The sequence below is a fragment of the Chroicocephalus ridibundus genome, chromosome 3 (genome assembly GCF_963924245.1).
Source record: "Chroicocephalus ridibundus chromosome 3, bChrRid1.1, whole genome shotgun sequence".
Taxonomy (NCBI): Eukaryota; Metazoa; Chordata; class Aves; order Charadriiformes; family Laridae; genus Chroicocephalus; species Chroicocephalus ridibundus.
In genome coordinates this window covers 95,152,480-95,165,333 of record NC_086286.1, presented here as the reverse complement: position 1 = coordinate 95,165,333, position 12,854 = coordinate 95,152,480, and the positions used below count along the sequence as shown (strand labels likewise).

General features: G+C 47.3%; 1 protein-coding gene across 1 annotated transcript; it reads right to left on the bottom strand.

Moving 5' to 3' along the window:
- Positions 1-6,253: 6,253 nt before the first annotated feature.
- EEF1A1 (eukaryotic translation elongation factor 1 alpha 1) lies at positions 6,254-10,913 on the bottom strand. Its single transcript, XM_063330161.1, has 8 exons — positions 10,762-10,913; positions 9,726-9,916; positions 8,648-8,827; positions 8,217-8,513; positions 7,820-7,970; positions 7,378-7,634; positions 6,936-7,170; positions 6,254-6,656 (listed from the first exon to the last, which is right to left on the bottom strand). The coding sequence occupies exons 2-8, from the start codon at positions 9,867-9,869 to the stop codon at positions 6,532-6,534; spliced, it is 1,389 nt and encodes a 462-aa protein (XP_063186231.1). The 5' UTR covers positions 9,870-9,916; positions 10,762-10,913; the 3' UTR covers positions 6,254-6,531.
- Between the last annotated feature and the right edge of the window lie 1,941 nt (positions 10,914-12,854).

The following is a 12,854-nucleotide window of genomic DNA, read 5'->3' as shown; positions in this document are numbered from 1 at the left end:
CCACAAAAAAGACATTGAGGTGCTGGAGCGTGTCCAGAGAAGGGCAGTGAAGCTGGCGAGGGGTCTGGAGAACAAGTCTTATGAGGGGTGGCTGAAGGAGCTGGGGTTGTCCAGCCTGGAGAAAAGGAGGCTGAGGGGAGACCTTATCGCTCTCTACAGCTGCCTGAAAGGAGGGTGTAGCCAGGTGGGGGTTGGTCTCTTCTGCCAAGTAACAGGCAATAGGACAAAAGGAAATGGCCTCAAGTTATGCCAGGAGAGGTTTAGATTGGATATTAGGAAAAAGTTTTATACTGAAAGGGTTATCAATCATTGGATCAGGGGAGTGGTTGAGTCACCATCCCCGGAGGTATTTAAAAGACGTGTAGATGTGGTGCTTAGGGACGTGGTTTAGTGGTGGTTTTTGTCAGAGTTAGGTTGATGGTTGGACCAGATGATCTGAAAGGTCCCTTCCAACCTAGGCAATTCTGCGATTCTATCAGCACATCAATGGCAAAGCTGTTGCTGCAGCATCCTTGAAAGCATGCATTTGGCCCAGGGGAGATGTTTCACCAAGGAAAGCTTAGCAATCTTTCTTTGAAGTATTTTTTTTAAAGGAAGAAAGCAGCAAAAACTGCACAAATTCAGAGCTGTTAAGCACGGGCGCAGCTCCTCGGCAGCCCCCTCTCCTGCACCCCATTGCTGCCCCACCGTCCCCCCACCCACGGGCTGGAGACCGCCCGTAGGGCAATCGCGTGTTTCCTCAGTACTTCGCCCAGCAGCTTTTGAGGAAAATACCTGTTCAACTGTCACCTTATCGGTGCACAGAAGCTAGCAGATCTGAATTACCTTGTGTAAATATTTGAAATATAAAGGATTAAAGAATTATCAATAGGCAGACAGAGAAAGTAACTTTAGTTAAAAAAAAACCCAGACAATGATGTAACTGATTTATGATGCAGAAATAATCTGAAGGGACTAAAGAGGATTCTGAAAAGGCTAAAAAACACAGCTTCTGTGTTTTGGAAAATGATTGGTGTTGCCATCTACCAGGTTTTCCTCCAGCTCATTTTCACCCTGGGTGCTCTCTTGCTCCTCCTGAAGTGAAGCCGTTCCAGCCTTCCCCCGGGTGAGCAGGAGAAATGGTGATTTGGCCCAATGTTATTTCCCATGGTCACAGTTTATTCCTCTGTTTAGCTTACGGTTTGGCTATTGTTTAATATTTGCAATTTCAGAAGGGTTATTTCCTAGACAGAAAGTACTATTCGGTGCGGTCAAACGACATGATGAATTTGAGGACTTGAAAATGATGATCATAAACTCAAAGGTGTGAATGCCGTCAGGAATTTGCAATTTGCAGTGAAAAGGGCGAGAGAGAAAAAAAAATCTTGTAGAAAGGGGCTTCGGATGGAGCAGCCACTTTGAGCAGGACCTCAGAGAAGCACAAACCATAGAGGGACAGGGGAAAAAATGAAGACTGGCTGATCAGCAAAGGAAGACCCATTTTATATCCAGGATTAAACAGATAAACCAAGGCTTGTGAGAAGTCAACTGAGTTAGACCTTGTGCAGGATGTTAAACAGCTGGTAAGAAGTTTTGCAGCCACCTGCATAAAAGTAGGCAAGGGAAAGGAACTGCACTGTTCCAGAGGAGGCACAGAGCAAAACTCATCCTGGGTTGCCCAAAACGCAGGCAAAATTAGTTACCTCAACCTGCACACGCCGCTGGCCGGCAGCAGCTTCTCAGGACAGGCGTCTCCACAAAGACCCTGGCTCCCTCGAGCAGGGTCATAGAACTATAGAATTGTCTGGGTTGGAAGGGACCTTTAAGATCATCGAGTCCAACCATGAATGTAACACACACTGACAAAAACACCACTAAACCATGTCCCTCAGCACCACATCTACCCATCTTTTAAATACTTCCAGGAATGGCAATTCCACCACTTCCCTGGGCAGCCTGTTCCAATGCTTGATAACCCTTTTGGTGAAGAAATTTTTCCTAATATCCATCCTAAACCTCCCCTGGCGCAGCTTAAGGCTGTTTCCTCTTGTCCTATCACCTGTTACTTGGAGAAGAGACCAACCCCCACCTGGCTACACCCTCCTTTCAGGCAGCTGTAGAGAGCGATAAGGTCTCCCCTCAGCCTCCTTTTCTCCAGGCTGGACAACCCCAGCTCCTTCAGCCGCTCCTCATAAGGCTTGTTCTCCAGACCCCTCGCCAGCTTCACTGCCCTTCTCTGGACATGCTCCAGCACCTCAATGTCTTTTTTGTGGTGAGGGGCCCAAAACTGGACACAGCACTCGAGGTGGGGCCTCACCAGTGCCGAGTACAGGGGGACGATCACTTCCCTAGTCCTGCTGGCCACACTGTTCCTGATACAGGCCTTATACAGGCCACCTGGGCACACCGCTGGCTCATATTCAGCCGGCTGTTGACCAACACCCCCAGGTCCTTTTCCACCAGGCAGCTCTCCAGCCGCTCTTCCCCAATCCTGTAGCGCTGCATGGGGTTGGTGTGACCCAAGTGCAGGACCTGGCACTTGGCCTTGTTGAACCTCATACCATTGGCCTCAGCCCATCGATCCAGCCTGTCTGGGTCCCTCTGCAGAGCCAGGGTCCTTTCCCCGTGCCCTCACTCGTGCACCCATCCTCCAGGGCCTGCCACAGCACGGGCATGGACGCCCTGCGGCAGCAGCCCGAGGCATGAAAAACGAACTGGCCTAGGCCAGCATGGAAGAGGCTTTTAAAATAAATAAGGCTCAGGCTCCATCCTTCACAGTGCACAAACACTTTGGGGAGGGGCAAAAAAAAGGAGCGTTGCTGTGTCTGGAGTTGTCCTTTGCAGAGCCCAGAACGGGGCGTCAGGGTGATGCTGGGGAGGCCGGGAGCTCATCGGCCCTCCCGTGTCCTCCTCCGCCCCCCAGCCCCCCTCCAGGCACTACATAAACATTTAACCACCATAAATTAAAACCAGGGGAGTTGTAGTTGTGGTCCAGATTGAATTTATGCTGCTCTTAAACAGCCATTGAATCATTTAGCACCAACGGGGAAAAGGATATCCCCACACAGTATGAAGTTTAACATGTTTCTACATGGTTTTATCTTGATCAAATCTAAAATTTAAAAATATGCACTTAGAGAAATCACCAGTAACTTGTCAAAATGTCAATACCTTTCAAAATATATTGAGCCAGCTACAACCAGAACGTGAATTAGTCTTTCACCTGCAATTTCAGTAAAACTAACCCTCCCAGTCACGAGCCTTGCACGAGGTGCTCTGAGATAACAATTAAAAATCCTCGGGGCGGCAGCCTGAGCAGAGGCCCTTTTATTCCAGCCTAAAACATTCACTCAGGGAAACAAAACTGAGCAAGAAGTGACTTGGCTAGAGCCGCTACGACTGTGCTGCTCCATTTCCTGTATCCCAGTCCCCCAGTACCTTGCCACATACATTTTGGGAATATTTCCGCACACTAAAAGCCCTCCGGGCTCCCAAAGCACACATCATCAACTAGAAAGGAAATTACGTTTCAATCTTCCAGCTCCCCACTGCCACCTTCAGCAATAAAACTCACACTGAATTAAATAAATTTAATATTCTAGCCCATTTTCTGCCTTCATATCTAACTACATCACCAGGGCAGCGTCCTTTCTCACATCTGTGTAAACATCAGCAGCGTTGCAGGACAGTATGGAAAAGAGTTAAGGACAGCTGTGAAAGTCACTTAAAGAAATAAAGCAGTCAGAAGGCAAATACAGTTTCTCAACTATTGACATTTATTAAAAGTTTGACCAAAGTAGTTTAACTCACCGGTTTGGTTTACAAAAGTCTTGACAGTTTCCCCAGGTAGTCAAAGATTAAAAAAAGAACTGAGATGGCATCGCATTAGTGCATAGAAAGCAAAACTGGACTACAATAGTGAAAAAAAAATAGTAAAAAAAAAAAGAAAAAATCAGTGAGCATAAAACTGAGGTTCTAAGTACTTGAAAGCAATCGCTAGTATCGCAAGCACAGCGTTCACAAGCATCTATTTGTTTTTTACCACATACAACGTGAAGCTGTTAGCTGCGATGCTGTTCTCTAGGCTTTAAGGTTGTTTTTTTTTCCCCTCCTATAGAGGCAGAACCACTTCCTGCCCCAAAGCTGACTCCTGTCCCCATCAGCTGGGACATTTTAACATGAAACATCCTCCCAGCGGCTCCTGCAGTTGCCACTTTGCAGTTTTTCTGGTCTAGGCACAGCCGGTCAGAAGAAAATGGCCTCTGGGAATGGCTGGACTGCCCGCCCTTGGTCCCTGCCCTTCCTCCAGCTCCTTTCAACGCCCACTGCTGTGCTATTTCAAACCTTATTTTGCCTTAAGGCTTCGGTTTGAATCGGTTGCTCATTACAAGCTAATTCAAGACTGTACCGGAGCAGGTACTCCCGGCTGAAGACGGCCCTGTGCAGAGAGAGGGCAGTGCAGCTGCAACCACCGGAGCAGGTATGGCGTACCCCGGCCGTGGGCGGCCAAACCAAACACCCTGCACCCACGCAGGAACGTGAAAGAAAGCTAGAAGACACAGATCGTGCCAAAGCCCTTTTTATTTTCAACCAAATTAAGAACTTTGCACTCTGCCAAACCAGTTTGACTGAAGTCTCTTGGAAAAAAAAAGTCAGCGGTTTAACTGAAAAGCATGCAAAGATTTGGCAAGACAGTTTAGCTTTATTATGGCAATGGTACCTCTGCCTCCATTTTAAAGCTCCTGTTGTCTTGGGGATACTAACAAGCCTTTAGAATTCAAGAATCACAATGAGATTCCTTTCCTGAATTCCAGTGTCTTCTACAAAGACGGAAGCGCTCTAGCCCTTGCTTCCACTGTACTCAGTGCATCTCTACCTTCACAAACCACGTCTAACGCTCCAAGGCTTTACTGTAGTTAAGACACAGAAGGTGAAGCGGAAAAGGAGAAAAGATCGAACCAAAGCAAACAGAGAGAGTGAAAGTAACAGCAGTTCAGGATTATCCAGGCAGTACAGGTAGATACATTATGAGTTCCGTACAGAGCAAGCACACAGCTGAAGGAAAACGAACAAGAGAATTACAGGCGTTACAGACGGAACAAACATACCGGTGTCATGGAACAATAACCCTTCAAAGATACTGAAATCTTTTGAACTCGTGTGGGGATGCTGTGGGGAAACCGTGGTCAAGGTTAGTAAAACAGCTGCATCATTATGCAAGTCAGAGCTGATTATCCATTAACTGCTCGTCTCCACTTACCAATTCGAAGCGAGACTATTCTGGAATCCCCATTTATTCCAGCTGGTAGTTTTGAGAGCCCAAAATGTTTTGATATGTTTTTGTATTTAGTAATTAATCTTTTGGACTAGTTACCCAATTCCACTTCAATTGGCTGTTTGATCCAAGTGTTCAGCCCCGTTGTTAGAAGAAGGGCAAGCGCACAGTCCCGCCACGTTGCTTGGTGCCGACATCGCCGCGTGCATTCATCCCGTGGCTCTGGGAAACGCACCAGCAGGTTCTCTGAGCAGACAGCCCACAAACACCCTTGATCTAAACTTCCAAAATCCCAAACCACCGAACGGGACAGGTACATACACCATCCTGTTGGAAGTTGGTGGAAATACCTGCCCGTTTCTCTCTGAGCTTTGTTCTAGAAATAAAAACTGAGCAAGATGCCGTAATGGTGGGTTGTTCAGAGAGCGCGCGACAAGTGTCAGAGCACCCTTCTGAACAAAATATGGTTTTGAAATTTAGCTGTTGAATGTCTTACTTTTATATTAGAAAACCTTTAGATACAAGTGTTTAATCTTGAAAGATCTACACAACAGTTAATCAGTTTCCCAGAAAAGCTTTCTGCTAGCAATTAGAAAAATCTGTGTACAAGACTTAACAAGGAAACCCAAAACTTGCTTCTTTGTTTATGCTTTTTTAAGGTTAAATGTGTTTTGTTCACACTATTTCTTCATCCCAATATAAAATTTTCTCGGTTTACTCAATGCATCACAGAATGCACCAGAATACTTTGTTGCCTAGTATTTGTGCTACCCAAATCTAGAAATCTTTAGAAGAAAGCACCACAGAAGTTATTTTAAGGCCTAGATCAGTTAAAACTAAACCTGCAGCTGAAATTTTGCTCTACTCTTCAGAAACAATAAGTTTGAGTATTTGCTTTGCAACTTTCAAACGTACTCAACATTCATCCTTTCTGATCCCGCCAGGACTGTATATAGGTTTTTCTATAAACTTAAGGTTAACCCAAAGAACACAGAGACGTAGCATTGAACTTTTGTTTTAATGGTCTCAAATTCTGTGACAGATTTTTGGTCAAGTTTCCATTTTAAAAAATTTATCGATTTTAGAGACTAATAACTTAAACTGCCACGAAACAAATGGTCCACAAACATTCCTTTCCTTCTGAAGCTTTTACGATGCATTGTAATCATTAACCAGTCTTTTACTATTGAACTTAAATGGCCAATTGAGACAAACAGTTCTGAGACCGTTCTTCCACCACTGATTAAGACTGAGGTGGCAGCTGATGTACAGAATTTTCATTTAGCCTTCTGGGCCTTCTGGGCAGACTTTGTGACCTTGCCAGCTCCACCGGCCTTCTTGTCAACTGCCTTGATGACACCAACAGCAACCGTCTGTCTCATGTCACGCACAGCAAAACGACCTGAAAAGAAAAACAGGTTTTATGGCTTTTACCTGCACAGCAGCAGGTATTCCAGTGGACAAAGTGGGAAAATACCACTCTAGGACAGCAAACTCCGTGGGACGGGGACATAGATACATAATTATCTAGAGTAGCCCCGAAGTTCTGGTTACACTTGAGTTTCTATTCAAGTCACAGCTTTTAACAGCATTTTACAAAACACGCTACATCCTCATACTGCAAATCAAGGAGTGTCTTTTCCACAATTCAGGATTAACGCGCTTGTAGGAGATGCCTTACCCAGAGGAGGATAATCGGAGAAGCTCTCCACACACATGGGTTTGCCAGGGATCATATCAACGATGGCAGCATCTCCAGATTTCAGGAATTTGGGGCCATCCTCCAGCTTCTTGCCGGAACGACGATCGATCTTCTCTTTGAGCTCAGCAAATTTGCATGCAATGTGAGCAGTATGGCAATCCAGCACAGGGGCATAACCAGCGCTAATTTGGCCAGGGTGGTTCAGGATAATAACCTGGAAAACCAAGAAATTGTTAACACCGGGAAATCCTCAATAGTGACACGTCTTACAAAGCCAGGCCTTTCACTTGATTTGCTTCAAGCAAATACACCTCACAACACAAGACTACATCACTTCATAGCTTAGACTACTATTAAGAAATAAAAAAGGCTCTAGTATTTCAAAGTCAAGAGCTACAGTTTAAACAGCTACAAAAATTACCTGTGCGGTGAAGCCAGCAGCTTCCATTGGAGGATCGTTCTTGCTGTCACCAGCAACATTGCCACGGCGAACATCCTTCACAGACACGTTCTTAACATTGAAGCCAACGTTATCACCAGGCAGAGCTTCGCTCAGGGCTTCGTGGTGCATCTCAACAGATTTCACTTCAGTTGTGACATTGACAGGGGCAAACGTAACCACCATGCCTGGCTTCAGAACGCCAGTTTCCACACGGCCAACTGGTACAGTACCAATGCCTGTGGAAGAGAAGCCACATTAGTAACTCAGGCTCAACGGGTACATACCCTTAGAGGAGAAAGCACTTTAGACAAGTACTCTTAACATTTTCCACTTTAAAAACAGTTCTTGGGCAAACAACCGCATTTCTGTCCCAAATATTAGCTGTTGCTGGCAAGTGAGAAGCACTATAGAGAACACATACCGCCAATTTTGTAGACATCTTGAAGAGGCAGACGCAGAGGTTTGTCAGTTGGACGAGTTGGTGGTAGGATGCAGTCCAAAGCTTCAAGGAGGGTTGTTCCACTGGCATTGCCATCCTTCCGGGTAACCTTCCACCCCTTGAACCAGGGCATCTGCAATAAAAACAAGCCCAGGCATAAACCGTCTGCCAATTTCAATAGCACAAGGCTAGAAAAGACCAAGTGGCATATCTTAGTATTCTCTTGACGTACTATTGCAGAGTAAGAATTTCTGAAGTGCTGGTATCTAATTCTTGACCTGAGCACTTCCAAACATAACTATATTAAAAAACATTTTACTATTGCATAACTGATCTCAGTAATCCTCCTGTTTCACTTATTAACAAATGTCAAACCTACGTTAGAGCTCGGCTCCAACATGTTGTCTCCGTTCCAACCAGAAATTGGCACAAAAGCTACAGTGTCTGGGTTGTAGCCAATTTTCTTGATGTAAGTGCTGACTTCTTTGACAATCTCTTCATATCTCTTCTGGCTGTAAGGTGGCTCGGTGGAATCCATCTTGTTGACACCAACAATCAGCTGTTTTACACCCAGGGTGTAGGCCAGAAGGGCATGCTCACGGGTCTGCCCGTTCTTGGAAATACCAGCCTCGAACTCACCAACACCAGCAGCAACAATCAGGACAGCACAATCAGCCTTTGAACAGAAAGAAAGAAAAAAAACCCCACCGTCATTATAATGCTTGCGGACATGTCAAGGTGTCAGGGGATCCCCCTCAACCAATGAAAAACCCGCCTGAACTCCTGAAATTCTAAGTTCAATTTACATACCTGAGAAGTTCCAGTAATCATGTTCTTAATGAAGTCTCTGTGTCCAGGAGCATCAATGATGGTGACGTAGTATTTGCTTGTTTCGAATTTCCACAGGGAAATATCAATAGTAATACCACGCTCACGTTCAGCTTTCAGCTTGTCCAAGACCCAGGCATATTTGAAGGAACCTTTGCCCATCTATAAATAAAAAATAAAAATTAAAAATTGGGCTTTCCCCCGCCTTTTTATTTGATCAGAAAGATCAAATACTGGCTAAAGAACAACATCTAAGAATAGCAAGTGGTTTAATACCAAAAAACATTGCTGCTTGTAAAACAAGCAACAAGATACACTTGGCACTACTAGTGAGAGATGCCAACTGTCTTCTGTTATTTAACCTGTTGACAGTTTAGCCCTCTTGACAGCTTGTTAATTGCACTAACACATCTTTATGATGGATCTCTTGAGCCTAAGCCCTACTATCAAGTATCCTCTACAAATTTAAGTTCCCTTACTAATGCAATACCTGCAATAACCCACACTCTAACTGCCACTCAGCCCAACATTTGCTACATTTCGTTGTGTGATGTGCTTATAAAGACCTATGCTGTGATTACACAGGGAAAAAAAAAAAATACGAGCAGTAAGACTTTCTACAGCTTCAACCACCAAAATCCGTTCCTTTCTCATTTCTTTTTCAGAAGTAAAACCTTATCAGAGCAACTTAATGTTATCCTCAACTACATCTACTTGAAGACCGAAGCTGGTAACTCCATGATTCTGGGCATAATTACACAGATGTAGATTTAGACTACTTTTCTCTTGTTCTAACACTTCACAATTTGAGCTTTGCCGACTAACGTAATGGCGGATTGAACACTTCAGCACTTGTTCAACTACGGGGACAACTGCAACCCAACTGCCGCCCTGTGGCCGCAGAACACTTGCGCACTTCTTCAGCTACCGGGACAGTTGCAACCAAACCACCGCCTCCCTGTGGCCACAGAGCAGTTTGCAACTCAAGTTTTGCAACTATTATCTCTCTTTATTCGTTCCCGCACCCCAACATTTTGCGGGATGTCCCAGGACCACGCACCTCGGCGGCTTCCTTCTCGAACTTCTCGATGGTCCTCTTGTCGATACCACCGCATTTGTAGATGAGGTGGCCGGTGGTGGTGGACTTGCCAGAATCGACGTGGCCGATGACGACGATGTTGATGTGGGTCTTCTCCTTTCCCATTTTGGATGTTAGTTAGGTTCTTTCTTCCAGCAAAAGAGAATCGACACCTGGAATTTCCCCAGAACAAAAAAAAAAACCGTAAGAGAATAGCAGCTAGGCCTCCAGTGCGGACGCCCTCCCCTACGCCCACCCGGCCAAGGAGGGCTCGGCGATGGCGGCCCCTCACGCGGGGCGGCCCGGGTAGGCCCGGCCGGGATGGCGGCGCGGCCCGGCCCCGCCCCGCCGGAGGAGGGGCCGGATCGGGCAGTCGCCGGCCGGGGGGGGTCCCCTCGGAGCGCCCCTCTTGTCTCCCCCTGCGGGCTCCGCTCACCCCCCGCGGCCGCGGAGCGGGGCAGCGGGGCGGCGGCGCGGCGGACCCGGCGGTCCGGACGGGCGGCGCGGAGGGCGGGGCCGGCCCCGCTCCTTTGTGTGACTCACCCCGCCCGGGCCGTCGCGTCCTCCATTTTGTGGAGCTGGCGGCGGGCAGGAAAGGCGAGCGGCCATTTTTTTTTTTTTTTTTCACTCGTGCCCCGTCCCCACCCCCCATCCCGGCCCACGGGCCCCGACGGGCCCCACCGCCACGCACCGCGCGTCCCGCCGCCACACACCGCCGCCACCCGCGCTGCACGGGGGGGAAAGGCGGCCGGGTGCCTCCTGCCCCACACCGGCACGATCACGCCGCTCCCCGCGCCCCAGTCCCGCAGAGGGAGCATCACGGGGAGGGAAACGATGCGTCGCCACCTCCCCGACGTGCGCTCTCCCCTCTGCCCCTTCTTCCCCCAGAGCCCCGCGGCGACGGCCGCGCCCAGGTTCCGCGATCACCGGGCCCCCAAGGGAGCGCGGACCCCCGGCCCGGCCCGATTTCCCCCCACTCCGTCCCGTTCCCGGCCTGCCCCGCGCGGACGCGCCTCACCTGCAAGGCGGCAGCTGCGAGCCCGGAGCGAAAAAGACCGACGGCGTGAACGCCGCCCCTTATATACCCTGTGCGGGGGCGGGGCATAAGCGACACGTCACCACTCCCGGCGGCCCCGCGGCCCCGCCCCCCCGGCCCCGCCCTGGCGGCCGCGCGGGCAAAGGGCGCCCCCTCCCCCTTCCCTCTCCTTCTCGCCCCGCGGGGCCCGGGCCGGGAGCGGGGTCGGCGGGACCAGCGGCGGGACCCATCCCTCCGGCCCAGGAGAGGCGCCCCGGCGGACCCGGAGGCGATGAGCACGGGAAAGCGTCACACGTTGCGTCACGGCCCGGTCCAGGGGGATGGAGCAGCCTAAAGAAAGTCCCTGGGGAGTAACCCCAGGGCAAATTAATGTGTTTCTTATTAGGGACGCGTAAGAACTCCATCAGTGAGAGTAGAAGCGTTCGGTCAGTTACGTTCGTTGCTCGCTGAAGATGATGGAACGCAAGAACCCGCCCCAGGTAACTCGTCCTGGTGCAAGTCCCAGAAACACCGGGAGAGAGCGGGAATTTCAGGAGCCTTCTCACAGCAGAATAAGAAACAGCATCGTTTGGCTCAAAAAAAGAAAACCAAAAAAAAACCAACCCCAAAACAAAACAACAAAATTCCCCCCCCCCCCCAAAAAAAAAAAACCCAAAAAACCTTTTTCTTTCTTGTACCATTAAGAGTACAAAAGTTGACTTGGCTCAAAAAACTTTGGCACAAAAATATAAAGCAAAGGTACACCTGAAGTGCAAACGTATTAAAGATAATCACTTGAGCATTTAGGATACTGTGAATTCTGTGTAAGAAACCCCAAAATTGCAAGGAGTGGCCCCATGCTGTGTTTTCATTTGCTAGGCAGCCTTAGCAAATTATTTTTGAAATCACGGCAACGAGGAGTCACGAAACAGCTCACAGCGTCAGAAATAAAAGCCCTCGTGATTGCAACAGATTCTTCTCTGGTTGACTTGCTCCTGGCTGATACAAGAAAAAAAATGCATTAAACATTCAACACCTCCTATACCCATTCAAGTGAAATTAAGCTGAGATTTGTACAAATATGTTCTTTTAAAATGGTCTGCAAAGGAAAGCAAGCTACACGCTCTGTTTTCTTCTTCAGGAGCGTTACACGCCTGCGTTAAAACAGTTACTTCTCTATACCCAAGAATAGTCCCATTCATTTGTTGGTGTGCTCTTCGGATTGCAGTTGTAAAGCATGGAAGGAGCTGCTTGTTCAAAAGCAAACAAAAAAGAACCACCACAACAACAAAATAAAAAAGCCCACCTCGCACATCCACCCTCTTGCTTGACTCCCAAGTTTCTGTAGCCGAGACACACCCCGCGTCAAATTTGCTACAGTAAAGAGCCGTAAATTTAGTATTTCAGGGATCGATAGGGAATTGAAGTGTTTCCACAATATCTGATATTTTTCCACATGCAAAATTTAAAAAAAAAAAAAAAATAGGGTGCATTTTGTAAAAAAAAAAAAAAAAAAAAAAAAAAAAGGTGGTTTGAGAAATGTCAAGTTAAAGAAGATGCTGAGTTTAGAATACACCTTTTACACAAAAATCCAGTTTCAGAGTAAAACCTGCAAAAACATTCAGATATCGTTAAGCAAACTCAGCAATTTTTAAGAAAGGAATAAAGTAATCAAGTTCTTTCTCTTCCCCTCCTATGTTTTTAGGCAGAGATCAGTGGTGGGGGAAGCTAGAGATGGTTCAGCTCTCCTCAAAAAATTTAGAATTATGGGGCAGTTATTAGCAAAGATGTTGCGTATGGAGACACGGTAATAGAAGGGCAGGAGAAGGGAGGTGGAAATGGAAATGTATTATTATAAAGTGATGGAGTGGCTCAGGTTGAGGACCAAAGGGTAATAATTTGGTAAGAAAGCTAAGCAGAACTTTTCGGGTGCCCTGTAAAGCAAAGGCTGTTTGTAAACACAGCTAAAAAGCTTTATTGTTCAGGGTGGTTTGGAGTTAGCTTCTAAAATGTGTATTTCGGTAGGGGGGATTTTTGATGGACTGCTCTGTCAAAGTATCCATTCTCATAAAAAGGTAGTTTTAACACTTTCCAAA

Coding starts and splice junctions, on each gene's coding strand:
- EEF1A1 (XM_063330161.1), bottom strand. CDS start 9,869: ATGGGAAAGGAGAAGACCCACATCAACATCGTCGTCATCGGCCACGTC. Junction 8,828..9,725: donor TCGAGAAGGAAGCCGCCGAG/GTGCGTGGTCCT, acceptor TTTTATTTATAG/ATGGGCAAAGGTTCCTTCAA. Junction 7,971..8,216: donor TGTTGGAGCCGAGCTCTAAC/GTAGGTTTGACA, acceptor TTTTTATTGCAG/ATGCCCTGGTTCAAGGGGTG.